Below are 25,891 nucleotides of genomic sequence, written 5' to 3' on the forward strand. Positions count from 1 at the left end.
TGTATATAATATGTTTGCATATTTACGAACTGCCGGCCATTTCATACACTAGCTGGACTCACAGATAATGTATTGTATAGCTATGTATACGGCAGTCACTGTAGCTGCAATGTTGACCAGGGCGGGAACGCAGTGTTTAAAAGAGCGGGTACCTGGGAGACCAAATAATAGCTTGCGCCTCCATATTAAGGTTGCTAGACTGTAACTATATTGTTGTATTGTATATGATAGAGGGGGAGGGCACTTAGCCGATGGGGCACAGGAATCCTCAGCAACTTCCGCAGGGATAAGGGGGATGGTATACGGGGGACGACCGTTACCCTACCGCAAACCAGGGGGAAGCTTGATTTAGAAATGTAAATAACTTACGCAGTACATTAAGGCACAATGGCACACTGTTACATATTATGTAAATTAACCCTTCCAAAAGCTAAAGGGACGTCGCATACACCTCCCCCACACCTCATAGCAAGGCTCCCTTACAATGCACAATCCAGGGTAGGAGGGACCCCAGTAACCGCACACAGTGGCAAGCCCCCGACCTGAAAATAACTGGAGGGACCACCCCGCATCTAGTCTTGGCAAGGCACGACACGGGGACGCAGTAATTCCCCCCAAGTGGACAGGGGAGTAGAGCCCACGGCGGGAGGGGAGGGGCGAGGGTGAGGGCTCCGGGGAGGCAGAAGTGGGAGAAGCACGGCAATCACCCCCAGCAGGTTCTTAGACCAAAGGGCCCTTACACAAGGAACAGGTGCACTGCACAGTCCAGACGTTGAATTGTTAGAATACCAAGTTGGTATAAACGTAACCGTTGAGGTTCCCGTTGACCTCCTCAAGGAGGTATGCGTTCGATACCTGTTAGCCCGAGTTTGGTGTTTGTATTATATATATGCAGTCAGACCCTAGGTCGGTATTGCTAGGCAACTATCACATATAGCACGTTAGCGCGTTCAAGGGGAGGGCTCACGAACCTGTTTCTCTTCCAAACGCTGGACGGAGCACGGGAGGAGCTCCAGAGTTTTTCTTTGTAATAAAGAATTTTGTTTTTTCTTTCTCTCTTTCCTTCTTTCAATTCCCCCTTTTTCTCTATCTTCCCTTCTTATTCCCTAGTTCATCCCGAGGGGGCGGCGGGGGGCCACACTGGAAAGGAGCGCAGCGGGAGCGGAGGAGGGCGCAGGCAGAAGCGGGCGGGGCGGATAGAATTAATGGCTGTTAAACTTACGTCGCTGAATGTAAAGGGGCTGAACTCCCCAAATAAACGGCGCCTACTATTTAGGGAACTCAAACGGATGGGTACTGATATAGCTTTTCTACAAGAGACGCACCTACCGAGACAGGCTAAATTTAAACTGAAAGACCATATCTATAGCTCATCGACTGAGGTCAGGTCGCTGCGCAAGCGTAATGGAGTGACGCTCCTAGTGCGGAACAGCTGCCCCTATAGAATCCAGTCTACTGACTCTGACCCAGAGGGGAGATATGTCATAGTGTCGGGCACCTTACTGTCCCACCATATCCATCTGATTAATGTATACGCACCAAACCACCCTGACCCAGCCTTCTGGGAGACATTACGGACCAAAATTCGCACCCTACCCCACGGGATGGTTGTCGTGGGGGGAGACCTGAACGCTACGCCTTGCCCGGCAGTAGACAGGAGGGCGGGTGGAGGCGGGCAGCGATCCCAGGGGAGGGGGAGCCAGGATAAACATCTACAACGGTTTATAGCAGAGACGGGGTTGGTGGACGCCTGGAGGGCACATCATCCGGGTACAAGGGACTACACTTTCTTCTCGGCCCCCCACGGATCTTACTCTAGAATAGACATGTTCCTAGTTAATGATAGATGCCTTCCGCGGATCTCTAGCACAGCCATTGGGTCCATTACCTGGTCGGATCATGCTGACGTGTCACTGACACTAGGGAGATTGAGCGAGGCGACCCCGTGGACATGGAGACTTAATGCTTCCCTTCTGAAAGATCAGGCTATAGCAGCCCAAATCAGGACAGAAATCAATAGCTTTTTCGAGACCAATATTACCCCGGACGTGACCCTAGCTACGGTGTGGGCGGCTCACAAGACCGTCATTAGAGGTACCCTCATAAAATTGGCAACGGCCAAGAAGAAACTGAAGTTCCAGACACTAGAGAGACTCCTTTATAAATTCTTTATTTTGAAAAGATTTTGTTATTTTTTGGGGAAAGGGGTACAGAAAAGAGGTGTGGGATAAGGATTAGTTTCTTGTTGAACATGTTTCATAAAATAAATACATAGTGGTCATTGCATTCACATACATTGTAGGTACATTCTTGTTTGTTTTCGTTCTCTTTTCTTTTCTTTCTCTTGGGGGGGGGGTTAGGAGGGGGGGGGTACAGAAAAGAATTGGGGTCGGGAGAGGGTTACAATACATCAATGTTGCGGAACAGAGTTGGTTATATCACTGTCGCATAACAATAATTACATTAGTCTTAACATTAAAAGGAAGTTATGGTCCCTTGAGGAGCATGGGGGGGAAGGTTACTGGGTGGTAGTCTGCGTACAAGGTCATACCTGTTATGAGCGGGTGTGGTACTTGGGTGGTTCCCGTGTGCCCCTTGGGGTTGGGGCTAATTTGTGTCTTGGGGTTATCTTTGCGTTGTACGTCTGGTCCTGGTGTGTCGTTCTCGTGCGTCCTGGTCTCCATCCTGTTATTTTGGGTTAGGGGCCATAAGAGTCCAATTTAGGGAGGAGAGATGATGACTTTGGAGAATGTTTGGTGGGCGTTGAACGTCCTATGGGTTGGGTAGGTGTCATCTAAGAGGGTTATCAGCTGTATCTGAGATTCGTTTGTGGGTAAGGGGGGTGTATTAGGTTGTGAAGGGAGGTGGGGGATAGGCAGGGTGGAGGGGAAGTGGAAGGAGGGTCTACGGGTGTGAAGTTATTGGGGGGTTAGTATCGTTCTGGTTAGCCATGGGTCCCATATTTTGTGGTATGAGTTTGTGGTGTCGTGGACCAGGGCTGACAGTTTGTCCATTTCCATGGTTTCTGTTATTTTGTGTAGTACTTCAGACGCTGTCGGGACAGCGTTGCTTCCCCAGTGTCTGGCTATGGTTCTCCGGGTGGCCAGCGCGATCCGGGCCGTCATTTTGTTTTGGGCCCTGGTAAGGGTCTCGTGGGGTTTAGACAAGAGCCAGAGCCAGGGGTCCAGTGGGAGATTGCTGTGTAGTGCCCCGTTTACCATGTGTGTTATGTCTTGCCATAGTTGGGCGATATATGGACAGTTCCACCATAGGTGTATGTAGGTGCCTTGGTCGTTGCATCCCTTCCAGCAGCGGTCTGAGGGTGCTATGCGCATTTGTTTCAGTCTTAGTGGGGTGATGTACCAGCGGAGCATGGTTTTGTACGCTTGTTCTTTGTGTGTTACGCAAATGGAGATTGCTGCTGTGGCTTCCCAAATGTCTTGCCAGTCTGACGGGTCAGTGATGGGGCCTATATCCCGTTCCCATGCCTTCGTGTAAGATAATGCTTCAGTGGATTGGGTATGGTGTAGGATGCCGTATATGGTAGATATTTGGCCTTTTTGCATTGGGGTGTTCATGCACATTTTCTCAAAGGTGGTGAGCGTGGTAGTCGCTGTTTGTTGGTTATGTGGTTGGGTGAGAAAGCTCCGTATTTGCAGGAATCTAAAGTGGTCGAAGGTTGTGTATGGGGTGTTGTTAGGTAGTTGTGTGAAGGGTAAAAGTTGTTGTCCCCGGAAAAATTGATGGAATCGTACCAGATTATTGTCTTCGTATCTCGCGAAGTGTTTGGGTGTCATCCCGGGTTGGAATTGTTTGTTTCTGAGGATTGGCGTTAGGGGGGGATGGTGTGTTGATGATGTTGTATTTGCGGGTTACTTTGTCCCATAGTTGGATTGAGTGGATAAGTGCTGGTGTTGTGGGGGGTATCTGTGGTCTGTCTTATCTTGGTAACCAAAGGTACAGGGAGGGGAAGTCCCGTCCAGACAGGTTGTGTTCGATGTCAACCCATAATTTGAGTCCTGTTGGTGCATGCAGGTTTTGGATCTGTGCTAATTGGGCCGCTTGATGGTAGTCCCATAGATTTGGTAGTCCCAGGCCCCCTCTCTTATGTGGTATGTAGAGTGTCGAGCGTTTAATTCTGGCCTTTTTCCCTGCCCAAATGAATTTGTCTATTCTGGATTGTAGTGTTTTGAAGTCTGTTTTGGATATCGGGATTGGCAGGGCTTGAAATAGGTAGAGGAACCGCGGTAGGAGGTTCATCTTAACCGAGGCTAGGCGCCCCAGCCACGATATGGTTAGGTTTTGCCATTTATCTAGGTCTTGGTTCGCCCTTTCTAGTAGTGGGGGGTAGTTCAGTTGGTACGTGAGTTGTAGGTCTCCCGGTATGTGTGTCCCCAAGTATTTTATGCTCTGTGTCTCGTAGCGGAAAGGGTAGTTTGTTTTGAGTGCTTTTATGTCGTCTTCGGGGATGTGGAGTGGTAATGCTTCGGTCTTGTTTATGTTTAATTTGTATCCCGATATTTTAGCATAATCTTCTAGAAGGGTTATGAGTGGGGGCAGGGAGGTCATAGGGTTCGTTAGCGTCAATAAAAGGTCGTCTGCATATGCCGAGATTTTATATTCCTCTCCGCGGATCCGGATGCCGGAGATGATGTCGGTTTGGCGTATTTTCTGTAGAAGGGGTTCTAAAGATAGGGCAAAAAGAAGGGGGGAGAGGGGGCATCCCTGTCGTGTGCCATTATAAATTGTAAAGGAAGGTGGGTGGGTGTTCGGGATGAGGAGGCTCGCTGTGGGGTGGGAGTATAGATTTTTTATGGTTTCTACAAAGATTTCGGGAAAGCCCATTTTTTCAAGGGTTGTAAATAGGTATGGCCATAGTATTCGGTCGAATGCCTTTTCGGCGTCTAGGGAGAGGAGGAGGGTCGGTTGTCGTCGGTGGTTCACTGTCCAGATTAGGTCGTATGTTCTCCTGGTGTTATCGCATGCTTGTCGGTGTGGGATGAATCCGACCTGGTCTGGGTGGATTAGTTTGGGGAGGATAAGGTGGAGGCGGTTGGCTAAGATTTTGGTGAATAGCTTAATGTCGGTGTTGAGCAGCGATATCGGTCTATAGTGGCCTGGGTCTGTGTGTGATGTATGGGGTTTGGGGAGCAGGCATATGTTGGCTTTTATCATGTCTGTAGGCGGGACCTCCCCATCCATGAGTGACGTGAATAAGTGTAGGAGGTGTGGTAGGAGCAACGACGAGAAGGTTTTGTAGTATAATCCAGAGAAACCGTCTGGTCCTGGGCATTTGTTGGGCTTTAGTGTTTTCATGGCTTGGGCTATCTCCTCGAGTGTGATAGGTGAGCGCAGTGTTTGTTTCCCAGCTTCCGTGAGGTTGGGCATAGGGATGTCGTCTAGGAAGGCCTGAATGTTATTTCGTGTTTGGGAGGGGTTGTTTCGTGATTCGGGGTCGTGATCGTATAATGAGGCATAGTAATCATGGAAGACCTTTGCGATTTGGTTCGGAAGGGTGTGTTTCTGTCCGTCCGGCGTTGATATGTGCGGGATGTGTTTGTTGCGTGTCCGCTTACGGAGTCTGTGGGCTAGGAGTGTGTCTGCCTTGTTCGACTTTTCGTAGAACATCTGTCTAGTCCATTGGAGGGCTTTTTTGGAGTCCTGTGCCATGAATGTCTGTATTTCCCGTCTATGCGCCTGGATTTGGGGCATGAGGTCAGGTGTAGGGTTTGTTTTATGTTGGTGTTCCAGTGTTCTTAGGGCTGATAGGTGCGTTTCTAGTGTTTGTAGCTGCTGTTTTTTGTGTGCCGAGGCTGCCGCTATCAGTTTGCCCCGTATGACCGCTTTATGGGCTGCCCACAGGGTGCATGCTGAGGTAACGGAGCCTCTGTTGATGTCAAAGTAGTCCGCTATGTCGGTTTGGATTTTATTTTTGATAGAAGTGTTGTGTAGGTGGGTTGGGTTAAGTCTCCAGGACCAATTCCTGGTCGTGTGTGGTAGGGTGAAGGAGAGGAGTATATCCGCGTGGTCTGACCATGTGATTGATCCTATGTTTGCTTTTGTGATGTGTGGGAGTAAGGAGGGGGAAGTGAGGAACATGTCTATACGGGAATAAGAAGAGTGTGGGTTTGAGTAGAATGTGTAGTCTGCTTCAGTGGGGTGGAGTATCCTCCAGGTGTCTACTAGATGTGTGCGGGAGACAAAGGCTTGGAGTGATTTGTCATTTCGTGTGGGAGGCAGGGGTTTTGCTTGTCGTGTCTTTGTTCGTCGTCTGTCCAATTCGGGTGCCATTGTGGCGTTGTAGTCTCCCCCTATTATGAGGTGGTGGGAGGAGAAAAGACGGAGGTGTGTCTGGAATGTGTTCCAGAAGTGTGTGTCGGGGTAGGTGGGGGCATAGATTGAGGAGAAAGCGTATTTGTGGGGCCCTATTTGTCCCGCCACTGTTATATATCTCCCTTGGGGGTCCGTTACTGTGCGTGTGAAGGTGATGGGGCAGGTCTTGCGTGCTAAAATGGCTACTCCGTCTCTTTTCCCCTGTGGTGAGCTAGCTAAGTAGCACTCCCTGTAGTGTCTGCTCAGGAGAGGGAAGGCTCTTGTCTGTTCATAGTGGGTTTCTTGGAGTAGAATAAGATCGGCTTTGGTGCGGTTGGCCCACCGGAGAAGTCGGTGCCGTTTAGCTGGGTTATTCAGACCTTTACAGTTGATAGATATACATGTGAATTGAGAGGGTTTAATGTTGCCCTTATCCCCTGGTCCTGAAGTGGGGTGTGTGTGCGGTAGTGAAGGCATCTCCAGTTCCTCTCTAGGGGGTCGTGTGGCAAGATGGGGGTCAAGGGTATAGTATGGGAATTGAGGGGGCAGGGGGTTAGGGGGGGGGGCTAGGAGGGTAGGGGGGGAATATGAGTGTGGGTGTCGGGTGCTAACCTGGTCTTATGGTCGTGTTGCCAGTGTCAGGGCTCCGCGGGCAGCGGTGAGGGGAGGCTGCAATCCTCTCGCAGCACTCACCCTCGGTCCGTCGCCACCCGCGGTCCCCTCTCCCCTTACCGTTAAGCGAGCGGCGTCCTCTCCTCTTGACACGCCGCTCGCGTCCTCCTCTCCTCCTCCCAGCGGCAGCATGTCTAACGCTGCACGCTGGGAGCCGGCACTATTATCTAAGCGCCGGGGTCACTCACGTGACCCGGCGTTAAAGCTACAGTGCAACAAACACAGTGGGGGGTATAGATATCCCCCACGTGTGTTTGTTAATACTGATTGGTGGTTAGCCAATCAGGATTCAGGCTAGGATTTAAATACTTACCTTTCCTGTCTATCTGTGCCCTGTTGTGGTCTTTGCTTTATAGTATCGATTGTGAACGTGTGCTTTCTGGTTACGTACCCTCTGGCTTGTTATACTGACTTTGTGACTTTCTCCTACCCTTTGACCTCGGCTTGTTTCTCGTTATTCTGTTTTCTGGTTCCCCTTACTCGGCTTGTCTCCTGACTATTCTTTGTGTGCTTAGCCCGGCCACTCTAAGGACCGGTACAGCACACTTTCTGTGTGTGTGTCTGTGTGTGTGTTAGCGTGTTGGGTTCCCCGGGATCGTGACATTACAACAGGGCCATAATGGAACCTGCTGACATACCACAGCTCCTAGTTAATCAGGAGGCTAGAATGGATGGCTTGGACCACCGTATGGATCAGTTTGCTCAAGCTTTGCAGACCATACTGGCTCGTACTGCACACCTGCAGCCTGCCGTCCAGGAGGCGGTTGCTGCTGTGCCCGAACCCATTGCCACTCCAGTACCCGTTCCTGCTCATGTAGTCCATATGACACCGCCACAGCGCTATAGTGGTGACCCAGCATTGTGTCGTGGTTTCCTCAATCAAATTGACATCCATCTGGTGATGAATCCACGTTCCTATCCCACCGACAGATCCAAAATTGCCTTTTTGATAAACCACCTGTCTGGGAGAGCTTTAGCATGGGCAAACCCCATGTGGGAAAATATGTCTCCTATGTCCTTTGCGGATTTTTTGTCAGCATTCAAACGCACGTTTGATCAACCCGGTAGGGTTGCCTCTGCTGGCAAAGCTCTGCTTAGGGTTCGACAGGGTAACAGATCTGTAGCGGATTATACTATCGAATTCCGCACTCTAGCAGCTGAAGTGGTTTGGAATAACGACGCCCTCGTAACAGCCTTTCAGGAGGGTTTGGCCGCTTACATACTGGATGAAATAGCATCCAGGGAACTGCCTGTCCTTCTAGATGATATTATAGACTATGTAATCCTTATTGATAACCGCATTAGAGAGAGACGTAGTCAAAGACGGCTGGATACACGGGTGTTACCTGCTCTACCCAGTACTGCATTACTAGCGTTACCCGCTCCTAGGCAACCATCCCCCGAACCCATGCAATTGGGTGCTACGGGGTTAACTGAGGCTGAAAGAACGTATCGTAGAAGGGAGGGGTTATGTCTCTATTGTGGAAAGAGGGGTCACCACTGTAATACATGCCCTAAATTACAGGGAAACTCCAGCACCTAAGGCCTAGAGAGGGGTCGGCCTCGGGTGTTATGACTTTGTCCCCTCATGTGTCCATCTCCAGACCATTTATTACGGTCTCTCTTTTGGTCAATAAAACCACCATAACAACTAAAGCCTTGATCGATTCAGGTGCGGCTGACAACCTTATGGATGAGACCTTTGCCAGAACCGCAGCCTTGACTTTGATCCAAAAGGCCACACCCTTGGCCGTTGAGGCCATAGATGGTAGACCACTTGAGAGACCTCTGGTGACCCATGAAACCCAAGATATAGAGATGTCTGTGGGTGCTTTACACAAGGAAAGGTTAACCTTCCAAATAATTGACTCCCCTACTGCTTCCATTGTTCTGGGTTTTCCCTGGTTAGTGAAACACAACCCAGTACTTGATTGGGGTTGTTTAGACATACTCTCCTGGGGGGAATCTTGTCAACGAGACTGTATGGCCCAAGTACGTCCCATTTGTTTACTTAACGTGCCCACGGCTAAACCGCTTTCTGTTTCTGTCCCTTCTGTGTATGCAGACCTTGCTTTGGTTTTCGAAAAAAGGGAGGCAGATAAGCTACCCCTACACCGTGAGTATGACTGTGCCATAAACCTATTACCGGGTACTATGCCTCCTAGGGGTAAGGTCTACCCTCTTTCTGAGAAAGAAAACCAGGTCATGGAGGAGTACATACGAGAGGCCTTAAGTAAAGGTTTTATTAGAAGGTCCTCCTCTCCTGCTGGTGCTGGTTTCTTTTTTGTGGCAAAAAAGGAGGGCGATTTGAGACCGTGTATAGACTACAGAGCCCTAAACAATATAACGATTAAAAATGCCTATCCGATTCCCCTCATTACCGAATTGTTTGATCGTGTCAAAGGTTCTAGATATTTTACTAAACTAGACCTCAGGGGGGCTTATAACCTTGTTCGTATTAAGGAGAATGATGAATGGAAAACGGCGTTCAATACGCGTAGTGGGCATTACGAGTATCTGGTCATGCCTTTTGGATTGTGTAATGCTCCTGCCGTTTTTCAGGACCTCATAAACGATGTCCTTAGAGATCTACTGCATGTCTGTGCTGTAGTCTACCTAGATGACATACTTGTATATTCTCCAGATTTGAAGACACATCATACTCATGTTAGGATGGTGCTTAAAAGGTTGTTGCAGAATGGTCTTTATTGTAAATTAGAGAAATGCTTATTCGACCAAACCTCTGTACAATTCCTGGGTTATGTTATTTCTGAACAAGGATTCAGCATGGATCCTTCAAAATTGGAAGCTATACTGTCCTGGCCCCTTCCCCAAGGACTTAAGGCAATACAGCGATTTATAGGGTTTGCCAATTATTATAGAAAGTTTGTTAAAAACTTCTCATCCATTATTTCCCCTATCACTAAACTGACAAAAAAGGGTTTACACCCCAGGGTTTGGAATCCTAATGCTATTATGGCCTTCGAGACTCTAAAAAAGGCATTTGCCACTGCCCCTGTGTTACACCATCCTGATCCTTCCCTTCCCTTTGTACTGGAAGTAGACGCCTCTGAATCAGGTATAGGAGCAGTGTTGTCACAAAGACAATCGTATGACGAACCCCTCCTTCCCTGTGGTTACTTTTCAAAACGCTTGTCAGAGTCTGAAAAGAATTACGACGTTGGGAACAGGGAATTATTAGCTATAGTGATGGCATTTAAAGAATGGAGGTACTTGTTAGAGGGAGCTAGACACAAGATTTTGGTTATAACCGATCATAAAAATCTATCCTATATCGCAGATGCTAAGAGGTTATCCTCTCGTCAGGCTAGATGGTCTTTATTTCTCTCACGTTTTCAGTACATAATCACATACAGGCCTGGTTATCGAAATGTCAAGGCTGATGCCATCTCCCGCCAGTACGAACCTGTAGATTCTATTACCTCCACTCCTGAGCCCATTGTACCCACAACTAATATAATAGCTACTACCCGTTTGGTTATCTCGTCTCTTTTTCTTGATGGTATCAAGTCATACCAACCCCAAGCACCCTCTGAGACCCCTACTGGTAAGCTGTACGTGAAAGCAAAAGACAGAAAGAAGTTGTTGACTTTATTTCACACAGCCAAAATGGCTGGTCATCCAGGGGTTACCAAGACTTACAAGGGTCTTCTCCAACAGTTTTGGTGGCCCTCACTCAAAAAAGACGTGGTAGATTACGTGCAGGCTTGCCGTGTCTGTACACAGTGTAAGTCCCCTAATGTTAAACCCCTGGGACTCCTTATGCCCCTATCTGTACCCAAGAAACCGTGGACACACTTATCCATGGACTTTATTGTGGATCTTCCTTCATCTGATGGGCAGACAGTAATTTTGACTGTAACGGATAGGTTCTCCAAAATGGCGCACTTCATTCCGCTTAAGAAGCTACCTTCTGCGGTTCAGTTGGCTCAGGTGTTTGCCAAAGAAGTGTTCCGCTTGCATGGTATACCACAAGATATCGTATCTGACAGGGGTCCTCAGTTTGTCTCTCGGTTTTGGAGAGGCTTTTGTGCTGAGATGGGGGTCTCCTTATCGTTTACTTCCTCCTATCATCCGCAATCTAATGGAGCTGCCGAACGAGCAAATCAGTCTGTGGAGTTGTATTTACGCTGTTTCACGAATGCACACCAGGACAACTGGTCCCGTCTCCTTCCCTGGGCTGAGTTTGCCAGGAACACTGTGTCTCATTCTTCTACTGGCGTAAGTCCTTTTATGGTGGCTTATGGGTTCCAACCCGCTGTCCTTCCCGGTGTATTCTCCGACAAGGGAATGCCCGCTTTGGACGAGCACCTCGCCTCCTTACGGAAGATGTGGGATCAGGTCCATGCTGCTCTTTGTCGTGCTGCTGCTACTCAAAAGAGGTTTGCTGATCGTCGTAGGTGTGCGGCTCCTTTTTATGCTCCGGGTGATAGGGTTTGGTTGTCCTCTAGGAATCTCCGCCTTAGGGTTCCCTCGATGAAGTTCGCGCCCAAGTTCCTTGGTCCCTATAAGGTGTTGCGTAGGGTGAATCCTGTATCCTACTCCCTGGCCTTGCCCCCTTCCATGCGCATACCTAACACCTTTCACACCTCCCTTTTGAAGCCCTTGCTCTGTAATCGGTTCTCTGGCTCTCTCAGGCGTTCCGATGCCCTCCGCGCGGTCTCTAGTGACGTATATGAGGTGGCTGCTCTCCTTGATTCTCGTTTCTCTCGAGGTCGGTTGCAGTATCTGGTTGATTGGAAGGGTTATGGCCCGGAGGAGCGGTCGTGGGTTTCTGTCTCTGACTTGAACGCCCCCTCCTTGATCCGCTCCTTTCATGCGCGGTTTCCTTTGAAGCCTTCGGCTTCCCGCCCCCTGGGCGGTCTTCGAGGGGGGGGTTATGTCAGGGCTCCGCGGGCAGCGGTGAGGGGAGGCTGCAATCCTCTCGCAGCACTCACCCTCGGTCCGTCGCCGCCCGCGGTCCCCTCTCCCCTTACCGTTAAGCGAGCGGCGTCCTCTCCTCTTGACACGCCGCTCGCATCCTCCTCTCCTCCTCCCAGCGGCAGCATGTCTAACGCTGCACGCTGGGAGCCGGCACTATTATCTAAGCGCCGGGGTCACTCACGTGACCCGGCGTTAAAGCTACAGTGCAACAAACACAGTGGGGGGTATAGATATCCCCCACGTGTGTTTGTTAATACTGATTGGTGGTTAGCCAATCAGGATTCAGGCTAGGATTTAAATACTTACCTTTCCTGTCTATCTGTGCCCTGTTGTGGTCTTTGCTTTATAGTATCGATTGTGAACGTGTGCTTTCTGGTTACGTACCCTCTGGCTTGTTATACTGACTTTGTGACTTTCTCCTACCCTTTGACCTCGGCTTGTTTCTCGTTATTCTGTTTTCTGGTTCCCCTTACTCGGCTTGTCTCCTGACTATTCTTTGTGTGCTTAGCCCGGCCACTCTAAGGACCGGTACAGCACACTTTCTGTGTGTGTGTCTGTGTGTGTGTTAGCGTGTTGGGTTCCCCGGGATCGTGACAGCCAGGTCGTCCTGGGGGATCAGAGTGTCCGTGTGAGTCTGGTGGGGTCAATCCGTCGGTGGGTCGAGGAGGTGAGTAGGTGGTCGTACGTCTGTGTTGGCAGCGTCGACTCGTCCCTCCCGGCTTTAGTTAGTACTGGGGTGTGGTTCTGAGTCGGCATCTGTGGGTAGAGAACAGTTAGGTCTTGGTGCAGGTGACGTCGTAGTCTCTTGTGGTGTGTGGTGGGTTGTCGCCACTGCCTATTGGCTTTTAGTATGAGAGGATTTAGGGCCTCTGTGTGTCTGTGAGGCGGGGTCAGAGTACGTGGTCACCTCGTTAGGTTTCAACATGCAATATGGAAGATGAGAAAAAGGAAAAGGAAGAACCTGTGAACTATATACAATAAAATTAAACATTTCTTGCCATTCATGTTACATTTTGCATTTTACATTTTGCATTGTACATTTTACATTTTACATTTCGCAGATTACATTTTACTTTTTACATTTTACAATTCTCACCCTGGTTGTCCTGGACTGTGTATGTATGGTTCTTGTGTGGCGTAAAGCCTCTGCGTGTAGTTATGTGGGTAGAGTTTAGCTCTTGCCACGGTGGAAAGGGTCTGGTTGGTGCGGTGTTGTGGTTTTGCGTGGGGTGTCTTTGCATCTAGTATGATAGGTGTGCGTTGTCCCAAGTGCCGTGTGGGTTGCGGCTGCCAGTGTTGGCTGAGGTGTGGTGCCTGACTCACGTGTTCAACACCTCCACCTGGCTTCCTATTCTCGTGCGCTCGCTAGGGTTTGTGGTTACAATGGCTGGGCTGTGGGTTCGCCCCTGTGAGTGTGTTAATGGTTGAGTGATTTGGCATGCTGTTATACGTGTGCTTGCTCACAAGGTCAAGGTGTAAGTTGTGTATTCAGGCGCAGGCAATATTGTCAATGTATTCTATGATTATAGTGTTAGATACCCCGGCCTGAATCAAGTCTTTGGGTAGCATGACGATATAAGATAAAATCATAGGTTTGCGGGTAATTAAGGTAGTTTACAAGTAGTGGATTGGCAGTTGTCTGCCTGAGCTGTGCTCATCTACCCCCGTGTCCGTAATAGCACCCCAATGTTACCTCCGGTCTTTATGGAATCGGTGGTAAAGTCTCTAGCTCCGCAGCGCTCTGTTCGATCGTGGGGGTCAGGATCGGGCCGTTCGAGTGGGCCTTTGCCGGAGGTGGGTGTGGAGCTTTGTGGGGAGTCGGTGAAGGTATTTCTCGTGGGGCAGCAGGCTATGTAGATTTTGGGATCAAGGCTGGGATGTAGCTTGTGGTGTCATGGGGAAGGCCATCTTCTGCCTGTCCTGTGAAGGCCCTTTCGAGCCTAGGGTTGGCGGGTAGGCAAGGGGGATTACAGTCCGTGTTGTAGCAGGTGTGTCTCAAGTTGTCTTTCTTTTCTGTGGGTGGCAAGTAGAGTCCAGGGTGTTCGTTGAGGGGTTTCTTCGTGGAGTTACTCTCGGCTTTCGCTGTATGTTGATTGTCGCTTGTGCGGAGTGGGGATCTCGCGAGCCTTTCTCTTTGTGCCCGGTGTATACCCCCTGCTCTTGTGGACGTATGTGTCGGGGGTGGCAGTAGGGTGAGGCCTAGTGAGTCCGCGAACGGGATCATTTCTGTTGGGCTTGTGAGAATATGGGTCTGATTATCTTTCCGGACTATCAGTTTAAATGGGTGGCCCCACATGTACCTGATGCCGTGGTGGTTGAGTGTGAGGGTCAGTTGTTTGAGATCTCTCCGCTTTTTCAGGGTGGATGGAGCGAGGTCTTGGTAAAAGGCCAGGCGGTCCCCTTTGTATTGCGGTGGGGAATTTCTGGTAAGGTTGAGAATCTTTTCTTTTATGGTGAAGAAATGCAGGCGGACTATAACATCCCTGGGAGCGTCCGGGTTCATTGTCTGTGGTCTCAAGGCTCTATGTGCTCGGTCGAGTAGGAGGTCGTGAGTGGATGCCTCGGGCAGTATCGACTTGAATAGGCTTTGCAAGGTGGCTTGTAGGTTTTCTGTGGTGACCGTCTCAGTTAGGCCCCGGATCCGAATATTGTTCCTGCGAGATCTGTTGTTCATATCTTCCATGTTTTCTTCCATTGCCTCAATTTTAGCATGCAGGTAGGTAATGTCCTGTGTGTGTGCTTGGGACGTGGTGGTGAGGTCTTTAATGCTGGTCTCGGTGTGGAGGGCCTTGTTCGTTAGGGCCTCAATGTCTTCTTTGATGCCGGAGAGTTTCTTGTCAAGTTCAGTCGCCATGTGGGATTTGATATCCGCGGTGGCTTCCCTGAGCATGGTTTGCATGGTGCGCAGGGTTAGGGGGGCATCTGGGGCTGTGCTGTGTTCGTTCCCGTCGGAGTCCGAGCAGGCCTCTTCTAGGTTTCGGTGGCAAGATGGCCGGCCTTGCTCGTGTTGGGGCCGGAACATCGGAGCGACCGACGGGGTTTGTTCTTTCTTGTTTTTCCCGCCCCCCATACCTCTAAGTTGCGGTCGGCTGTGCGTTGTGGGAGTCGTTGCGCGTTCTCTGGGTGTGTTTGTGGCTCAGTACATGCGGATGGTAGCGGATTTCAGGAGCCGGGAAGAGGGAGCTCTGAGGTTATGCTGCCATCTTCCTCGACGGTCAAGCTCCGCCCCCCACTAGAGAGACTCCTGACCGATTTGAAGGGGGCGGAACAACAACACCAGAGCAGCCCAGACGACCTAATTGCGGGTCGGCTGGCGGAGCTGAGGCTGGCAATACGACAGCTGCTCCTTGATGACACGTCCAAATCTATCAAGTGGTCCAAGCGTACCTTCTACGAACACTCAAATAAAATGGACACACTCCTGGCTAGGGTGCTGAAACCCAGACAGAGAGGGGGCCACATTACATCCATTAGACATAACGACGGTTCGACTAAAACTAGCCCCCGAGACATAGCGGACGTCTTCACGGACTACTATAAATCCTTATATAATCACACACCGGGTTCAAAGACACGGACGGCGGAGGATGAGGCACTGGCAAAAAAATTTCTGGCAGAACTAGGTTTGCCCAAACTAGCACAGGCAGGTGTGGATGCTCTAGGAGCGGAAATCACACCAGAAGAGGTAGCGCAAGTGATAACGGCCCTGAAAGGGAATAAAGCCCCTGGACCGGATGGTTACGACGGAAGCTATTATAAGGAATACAGAGACGAGTTAGCTCCCCAGTTAGCGGCCCTTTTTAACGACTTTCGAGCAGGGGGCGCCCCAGACCTAGACATGTCTTTAGCAACCATAATTCTGTTGCCTAAACCGGACAAAGATCCGAGCATTCCGAGTAGTTATAGACCAATCTCGTTGATCAATCATGACATGAAAATCCTGGCCAAAATACAGGCGACTAGACTAAATCCCTTTTTAGCTACGCTAGTGGACGCAGACCAAGTGGGGTTCGTGCAGGGCAGACAACTATTCGAGAATACCCGGAGGAATATTGATATCATCTGGAAACAGCACATTACTCGTACCCAGACCATTCTAGTTTCCCTGGACGCGGAAAAAGCGTTTGACAGGGTTACATGGACATACTTATTCACACTCCTATCCCACATGGGGTTCCCCGAGCAGGCTATAACACTAATTAAAGCCATGTACACCAACGTACAGGCACAGGTCAAAATTACGGGCGCACCACTACAACCGTTCAGACTATACAACGGTACTAGACAGGGATGTCCACTGTCCCCGCTCCTGTTTGTGCTCTCCCTGGAACCCCTTCTCCAGGCCCTTAGACGACACCCAGACATACAGGGGGTACGGGTGGGAGGCAGGGAATTCCTAGTATCGGCGTACGCGGATGATGTGCTCCTAACGCTCACCGACCCTGTCAACTCAATGAGGGCCTTGCAGGGCATCCTGGACGCCTATGGAGCGGTCTCGGGATACAAGGCCAACATGACCAAATCCAGCGCACTCCCCATAGGGATTCCAGCTGGAGAGCTGGCAGCTCTCCAAAGAACACACCACATGCGAATTGAGCGCCAGTCGATCAAATATCTGGGCGTCAAACTGACGGCAGCCCCAGACCAACTTTTCTCGCAGAATTATACACCACTCCTAAAACAGCTTATGGGGGAACTAGAGGCCTGGAACGATAGACCCATTTCCTGGATAGGGAGGATTCATGCGGTCAAAATGAATGTCCTACCCAGAGTGTTATTCTACTTCCAGTCTCTGCCCATTCAGGTCACCAAGGCACAGCTAGCGCCCCTACAGCAAGCAATAGGGAACTTCGTGTGGCACAACAAACGCCACAGGATTTCGAGACACTTATTACACAGACCAAAAGACAGAGGCGGGCTGGGATTGCCAAACCTGTATAGCTACTACCTGGCGTCACAACTGGCACAAGTAGCCCTATGGCACTCGCCGCCCGGCGAGAGGAAATGTGTGGACTTAGAGTCACTGATGGTGGGGGCCGATATCCCGCAGCTGCTCATGTGGGTCCCTAAAGCACATAGACCGATCATTAGATCAACTTGCCCAGCTATCCTGAACTCCATACACATTTGGGATAGAACCCAACAGAGACACGGGCTGGCATCGGCCCCATCACCACTGATGCCGTACCTACGCAACAGGGCATTCCCTCCGGGGATGGCAGCGTGCAACTTTAGGAACCTAGAGAGAATAGGGCTGCAGCGCATCCACCAGCTTGTACAGGGGGTAGAGGTTGTACCATTTGATGCGTTACAACAAAGGGGCCACCTCACTCCTGCCGATTTCTTTAGGTACCTACAAATAAAGGATTTCGTAAAACAGACATGGGTCCGTACGGCGGCATTAAAACCCATGACGTTTTTCGAACGAATTTGCATTCTGGACCATATGCCTAGGGGCCTAATAACTCGGCTGTACGCCCATCTCTGCTCGGTCACTACTGACGGGGGAGAGCTAGCATACACGAAACAGTGGGAGAGGGACCTAGGGGAGCAGCTGGAAGGGATAGAGTGGCAGGAGATTTGGGAAGCCAACCACAAATCCTCGGTTTGTGTGACGTTTCAAGAGCAAGCAATTAAGACGATGTTCCGCTGGTACACAACTCCGGTAAAACTCCCCCCTCTTTTCCTCTCGACTCTCTCTTCACCCTCACTATCTATGTGTATACCTGCATATAGCCAAAGGTAGCCTCCTAGTGGGAACTGTGAGCGGCACACCCAGTACACAACTTAAGGCACGGGAGGGCCTGATGACGCTCTTATACGATGCAGCCCGAGATAAGCGGGCATTGACCGCCCAGAGACGACCCGGCAGCTAGGGAACTCACTCTTATAGGGGACACGTCCTCATCCCACAAACAGGTCACACAGGTTACCATGGATAGAGGGTTCTGCTTTTTTCTTAATTTCTATACACCCTTTTAGTTATTCCCTTTTAAATTGCTTTAATTATACAGAACAGGGAACAAGGTGGAGGCATTCCATTAGGCAGCCACCGCCCATACATGCTTTGGTAGAATGGATGAACCCTGTTTATTATGTATGCAGCCAATGTCGTGAAGTGCATGGTGCTCCTGTGATATTTCTGTTATATCTGTCATAATAAATAAAGAATTCAAAAAAAAAAAAAAAAGATATGACCCAAAAAAACAATCAAATACATAGGATACAGAAAAGAAAAACAATTGCATACACATTTATAAACAATATCATCACATACAGTATCATTTATCTCTCTTACGTATATTGCAAACCATTATCTTGTCTTGTCTACAGGTGGGGGGAGTGGGGGGAAGAAAAAAGAATTACAAAAAAATAAATAAAAAAGATTAAAAAGATTTATTTCTTTCCTTTCTCTTTTCCTTTTTATATTTATTTTTAAGGGCTATGTAGCAATATTCATCATTGGCACATACTGATCTCTTGTTTCTAACCACTGATGCCATCTTCGTTTGTATAGATCAGGGGTAGGCAACCTACGGCACTAGTGCCATGCACGGCACTCGAGTTGTCTTTCCACGGCACTCAAGGCTGCTAGAGCCAAACAGGGTCTGGCCTATCAGGAGTCTCAGTGAAACTTCAGATATCTGCTAATACAAAGAGGTAGTGAAGGACAATCCTCAATTTATGCATTGCAGCACTTAGAGGAAGTGATCTCAGATCACTTCCTTCCAGCACTTGTGAATAGGAATCCACACTGTAGTAGAGCAGCCCACAGCTGATGTTGCAGCTCCTGTCCTTGACCTGTACCTGCCTAGGCTGGTCCCCACTGGAACCCAGGGAAGCCACCCACACTGCTAGATATACACAGACCTGCAGAATAAGCCTCCCCTCATACAAATAATACGAACAGCCCACACACAAACATGCACACAATCCCCACAAACGCAACACCACTAACAATCTACATATATGCACACAATCCCACATGCAGCCTTTCACGTGCAAAACCCCAAACAGCCCCCATACACTACCTAACACACAATGTGACATATCCATCTACACACAATTCCACAAGCAGCCCTCATACACAGCCCACATTCATATGTATCATACACGATACCATAAACTACTAATGAACATATACAATATAATAGCTCATATACGCACAAATACAACGATACAAAGCAATTACAGTATAACTAACACAAGCAGAATACGGCAGCACACACACCTCAATTTAAAAAAATAGGATCGGCAGGGCCGTTTGTAGGAATTTGGGGGCCCCATGCAAAATGGACATGGTGCCCTCCTCCCCGCACGCAAAGCCTACAGGAACCACAGCATAGCCATACAGTTTAAGTTTACCCACACTTTATATAAATAAAAAGGTTTACAGTGCAAATACTGCTGTTGCATATAATGTGCATAAAACTTGAACATTTTCCACAATTGAAAATTCCCTGTGTTCTTCTCACCTCCCCTTCTCTGTAGTGTGGCCGAGCTCAGGGTGCACTTCCTGTCAGTCCGGCCGGGAACAGGAAACTAAATCTCCTGTACCGCGTGGTACCCAGCCGGACTGACAGGAGGAAGAGGAGCTCGGCCACGCTACAGGGAAGGGGAGATGACGAGAGAGGCAGTGCTGCAGCCGCCTGAGGCTCTCTATAGAGCGCTCAGGCGGCTGCAGCCTTATAGAAATGGCCGGCCCTGCTTGGGGGCCCAGGCCAGCTCGGGGCCCCAAGCAATTGCTTGGTTAGCTTGCCTGGTAGTGACGGGCCTGAGGATCTGCACGCTACGGGACATCACAATCCTATATCGGCACAGTGCTGCTAAAAGGTTGCCTACCCCTGGTATAGATCCTCTCTACCCTTAACTCGGCTTACCATTTTTTCATAGAGGCTAAAAGAATCAAATCTACTCAAGACCTCTGATATTGTTGGTGTTTGTGTATGTTTCCATTTATAAGCAATGGTAATTTTTGTTGCTGTTAAGCAATGAATAATCATATATATTGCTTCTTCCTTAAAGGGACACTATAGTCACCTGAACAACTTTAGCTTAATGAAGCAGTTTTGGTGTATAGAACATGCCCCTGTAGCCTCACTGCTCAATCCTCTGCCATTTATGAGTCAAATCCTTTTGTTTATGAACCCTAGTCACACCTCCTTGCATGTGACTTGCACAGCCTTACATAAACACTTCCTGTAAAGAGAGCCCTATTTAGGCTTTCTTTATTGCAAGTTCTGTTTAAATAAGATTTTCTTATCCCCTGCTATGTTAATAGCTTGCTAGACCCTGCAAGAGCCTCCTGTATGTGATTAAAGTTCAATTTAGAGGTTGAGATACAATTATTTAAGGTAAATTACATCTGTTTGAAAGTGAAACCATTTTTTTTTCATGCAGGCTCTGTCAATCATAGCCAGGGGAGGTGTGGCTAGGGCTGCATAAACAGAAACAAAGTGACTTAACTCCTAAATGACAGTGAATTGAGCAGTGAAATTGCAGGGGAATGATCTATACACTAAAACTGCTTTATTTAGCTAAAGTTATTTAGGTGACTATAGTGTTCCTTTAAATTGTATAGGAAATATATGGAGTAAAAAACATTCTGGTCTGAATGGAATAGTAACCTTCAATGCTATCCAAAATCTATATCCTCCCATAGTTTATGTAACGGATCGCCTGGCACCCCGACTTGGTACCTCCGTTAATGGATGCTCCTAGTGCTACCTGAGGACTCCAAGCACTCTGGCAGACACCACAATCACCGAATCCGAGAAACCTTTTAAATTCTCCCAAGCATATGAATGCTGTAGACCATTGAATAGGAACCATACGAATAGGCTTGTACTCCTAGCAGTCAACTGGAACAGCATGCAATCAATCCTTCCCCCAATAATGAGACGACACATCACTTTGAGGGTAAAACAGGAACTCTGGACTGTCTCATCCAGCCTGGCTTTTATTACAATAATACACATACAGGCCACACCCAGGGGAGGCATAAAATAACCAATCACATACATGGTTCAGCCCACACATCCCCTCCCCTCAGATAACATTAAACCCAATTATCCGGTACACTTTTTCAGCCAAGTTCTGGATGTACCCCAAAACCCGGGGGTACACCTTTAAATCCAGCATCGCTGGATAGCCCTTATTCAGGGGGACAACATATCCAAAATTCAAGTAATTCGGATGAATGGTTCGGGAGATATGGGGTTCCAAAGATTTGACCGACCGCATGGGTAAAGTATCCGAAAACAGTTCCATGCATTTTGGCCCTGCGGTCGGTCACAAACAAGGGAATGAAAACAGACGAATTGCCTGTGTTATAGAGCCTGGAGAGGGTTTGAATGAATTCCCTTGTTTGTGGGGTTCTTTCTACCGAACGGCGGGTCATTCGGTAGTTTCCATACGAATTTCTGGAAGTATGGAGGTCTCAGCGGTGTTTGCCTAGTCAAGTGTCCGATTTTAGTTCCAGACACTCAACGGCAAAACACTGCTGTTCGGTAGTTTAAGATGGCCGCCGCCACGTGTTTGTTTCCCGAATGGCGGCCACCCAGAGGACAAAGAATACATTACACTGATTGCCAATTACCCGTTTGCAACATTGTTGCAAACTGTAATTGGAGGCACACTTATTCCTGGGTGATCTGGTTGTTCGGTAGTTTCACTCAATATAATAAATGGAGTGATTCTACCGAACAATCAGATGAATGCTGCATACATATCCCAGGTTAAACTTAATACACATATAATATTACAGGCAGTACACTAGAATATGTATCACAGTCTTAAAGGGACAGTAGTCCCAAAAGTCCCAATATGTCCATAGATGCTGTTAAAAGGGCCAGTAGCAGCAATATACAGTACAATATGCCCCAAATAACCCAGGGGCCATAGTCAGTAGGTAGGAGGCTAGCAAACAGGCTTCTCCAGGGCCCAGTGGCGAGGTTGGTTTCGCCACAGTTTAGTTATGCTCAGGCAAAGCCAAAAGATATGAAGTATAGACCCCTCGTGTTTTAAACAACGCCAGCATAAGTTGCTCGTCCCTGGAAAAATATGTGCTAATTTGGCTGGCACCCAATACCATCGCATAATAATTTTGCAGTAAGTTTCCCAGTGATTAAGACTACAGGAAACCTCTTTAGTTTTCCTTTGTGCCTGAAACAAAGTTGTTAGCGGGAATGATTCCCCTAAATCACTTTCCCATTTTCGAACATATTTCTGTTTCTTAGGTTCCTCCTGTGTTAGCAGAGTATTATAACAAAAAGACAATGCTTTGCTGTTAGGCAATTTCCTCATGCATTTTAGTGCAAACGGTGCTGGTGACTGAATCTCTTTAATTTTGTTTGTGTATAGAATATTCCTAATCCTTAGATATGTGAATATTTCTCTGGGTGGTAGGGAGTACTCTTTAACCAATTCGGGAAATGATTCAGCACCTGAGCCATTAAGTAATGACCGTATATGGCATACGCCTAGCTGTGTCCAAGGTTCCAACTGCAGGTCTGGCGTAAAAACAGTCAGAGTCTGCAGAGGTGCAACAAATAATAAATCTTGTCCTACTGAAAGTTTAAGAATTGACTCTCTCCATATACGGAGAAGAGTTTTTGTGGTTGGGAACAACTCTGTTGCCTTATTAGGTACTATATTCCCAGACCATAGTGCGAACGATAATGAGCCTTGTAAAAACCCTGCACTTTCTAGTGCCAGCCATAACGGAGGAGAAACCCTTTCAAGTATTGAAAGACCTTGAGCAAGTAGTGTAGCCTTATAATAAGTTTTGACATTTGGAACACCTAAACCACCTTTAGCAAATGGGGGCCAAAGCTGGTCTTGTGCGATTCATGGGGGTTTCCTTTTCCAGATATGCGCATTGATAAGTGCCTGGAACTTCCGAAGTATGGTATTTGGAATGGTAATTGGTAATGTCCGAAAAAGATATAGAATATGGGGCAAAATCATCATTTTTATTGTTTGTAAACGACCCAACCAGGATATTTCTTTATTTTCCCATTTTTTGAGTTGGTGGTCTAATTTATGTATTAATGGTAGATGGTTTTCTTTTATTATCAGCGTTTGTGTTATGGGAAGTTTGATACCTAAATAGGATATGGATGTTTAGCGCCAGTCAAATGGGTATAAAGATTTTAAGCATTGTGTAGTAGCTGTTGAGAGCCCTAATACCAATGCCTGTGATTTTTTAAAATTATTTTTATAATATGACAATTGGCCATATCTTTCAAGCGTGCTCAATAATTGAGGTATTGATGATTCTGGATCTGATAGAAATAATAGGACATCGTCCGCAAAAAGAGTGATTTTTTTTTTTATTCTTTATTTTTTTCGTGCACGTAATAACAACAGGCGTACAGAGCCACATCAGCGTCTGTAAGCATTTTTCATAGCATTTTACAGTGTAGCAGGTTAATACAGCACGGTTTTTAAGTTTAAGAACAAGAACCAGAAAATTATCATACTGTTGATCATTGATAGGTTGGAATAAACATATTGAACTAGACAGATTTATGGTTTACCTCGTCATTTACAAGTAATATAATAACATGCTTGAAATTACACTCCACACCTTATAGCGAGGGCACCTTCACCCTAGGCATGCCCATAAAACAACAAGAATATTATTTGCAAAAACATATTGTAGAGCCATTCAGTTATAGTACATGTCTATCCCTGAGATATATCTTAGGTGCTTGCTGATCATTGTGATTTTGGTAGTATTTGACGTGCAATTAGACAAAACCATCAGCCCAGTCTAATTAACCCCTTAAGGACACAACTTCTGGAATAAAAGGGAATCATGACGGAATATATCCGTCATCTGTCCTTAAGGGGTTAAGTACTAAACTTGCTCATTTACGACATTGTTCGAAAATAGTGATTTTTAAATCCCCTATTGGGGTATTTAAACCCTTAATCCCTTTCTGGGCTTTAATGTGTCTTACTAGGGGTTCCAAGCACAAAATGAAAATCAGTGGGGATAGTGGGCATCCTTGTCTGGATCCATTTGTAATTTGAAATGATCTGGACAAAAATCCAGAGTTATATATTTTGGCCACAGGATTAGAATAAAGAACCCTTATATTATTCAAAAAAGCTAAGGGGAACCCCATTCTTCACAATACTTCCTGCATATAAGACCAGTTTAGTCGATCAAACGCTTTCTCTGCGTCAAGGGCTAATAATAAACCCTTCTCTTTGCTGACTTGTGCCCAAGTGATTAAATTTAAAAAATGGCGGGTATTGTCTCCCGCTTCTCTTGACGGTACAAACCCTGATTGCTCCGGTGAAATCAAATCTGTTAACATAGGTTTTATTCGTGTAGCCAAAATTTTTGCATATATTTTTACGTCTGTATTTAGTAGAGAAATTGGTCTTAAATTAACACATTCATTGGGCACTTTACCTGGTTTGGGTAAAGTAATAATATGGGCCAAAAGCATTTCTTCCGGTAAAGACCCAGCAACCTTAAAATAATTAAATACATTTGTAAGATGTGGTGTAAGTTGAGCTTCAAAAATTACATAAAAATTATTTGGAAACCCATCTGGGCCCGGAGCTTTATTTTTAGGAAGTGTATATATCGCCTTTCTTACGTCATCTTCAGAAAACTGTTCAGAAAGAACATTACATTGTTGAGTAGTTAATCTAGGCAAATTAACCTCGTTAAGAAAAGTAGATATTTCATCTTTTGAAGGCTGGTATGTACCAGCCTTCAAAAATATGTTTGTTGTATGTTTCTTCTCACTCACTTCTACCTGATTTTTACATGTTATCATGTTAATAGAGTGATCTCTTCTTTCTTACTAGCTTTTGGAAATGCTAAAACCATCCGAAATGACAACTCAAGTCGCTTTGGGAAATACATAGAAATCCATTTCTCCAAAGAGAATGTGATAGAGGGAGCACGCATTGAGCAGTTCCTGCTGGAGAAGTCACGCGTGTGTCGACAGGTCAGGACATATACCTGTGTCACAGTAACTCTGGTGTTGAGGTCACTGTTACTGACAGATGAAGTGGTCTAGGTGCCTCTAGTGTCCCTTGAAAAAATAAAGGCTGCATGGACAGGGGGTTTGTACTATAACCACTTCAGCAAGACTCATTGGTTATTGTGCTAAGAGTGACCCTGTAAGTAGATAGCAAGCTTTATGATGAGAATTTGATGAACTCTATACATTGCAGGGTTCTATGTCTTGGGCCCAGCTTGTCCCTCACAAACAGCACAGTCTACTCATTTGGGACTTAATGAGAAATCGTATTTGCATGATTGTCCATTCAGCTTTTCACTTTAATAGTATTATGTTGTTTATGTAGACTACATAGTTGTTTAATTGGTCAAGATATCAGAACATACCCCTCAGATGAACAGAATGGTCATATCTACTATTCAACATTGTTTTGTGATGTGGTTGCTAATATGTTTTTTATTTTTTTAAAGAATGTAATAACACTTTTTTTTAATATATCTATCTATATTTCTGCTCTTTACCAGGCTTCAGGGGAGAGAAACTACCACATATTCTATTGCATGCTTCTGGGGATGGGTTCATCACAAAAGAAGGAGTTAAACTTGGGCAGCCCTTCAGACTTCAAATACCTTACTATGGTAATCTTGGACACTTCTTTTAAAATGCTTTTTATTAAATTTGGACACTTCTAACATGCAAGACTAACTTTCCTTACAGTGACCGTCTGTGTTGTTTACGGGACAAAACAAGTTTGTAGTGCTTGTCCCCTATCGGTATGTATCAATGTCATAACCCATAAAATGCAATCGTAGCTGTAGAAGGGTCTGCAACAGAATAAAAAGTAGATCTTCATAGGTTGATGATGTATGTTGATATTATTTAAGATATTTTATATAGAGAGATAGATAGAGACTGGTTTATTGTTAATGGTGAAGACAATAGCTGGACTAGGTAGGGACTCCAGTAGGTGAATG

At 47.0% G+C, this 25,891-nt stretch overlaps 1 protein-coding gene across 1 annotated transcript in view; it reads left to right on the forward strand.

Annotated features, from left to right (window-relative positions):
* The window catches only part of MYO7B (myosin VIIB), a 132,178-nt gene that overhangs the window by 41,393 nt on the left and 64,894 nt on the right, over positions 1-25,891 (forward strand). Inside the window, exons 8-9 of the mRNA XM_063442439.1 lie at positions 24,760-24,902; positions 25,442-25,555. Coding sequence (XP_063298509.1) covers positions 24,760-24,902; positions 25,442-25,555 — 257 coding nt within the window. The remainder of the gene's footprint in view (positions 1-24,759; positions 24,903-25,441; positions 25,556-25,891) is intronic.

The sequence above is a fragment of the Pelobates fuscus genome, chromosome 2 (genome assembly GCF_036172605.1).
Source record: "Pelobates fuscus isolate aPelFus1 chromosome 2, aPelFus1.pri, whole genome shotgun sequence".
NCBI classification, from domain to species: Eukaryota; Metazoa; Chordata; class Amphibia; order Anura; family Pelobatidae; genus Pelobates; species Pelobates fuscus.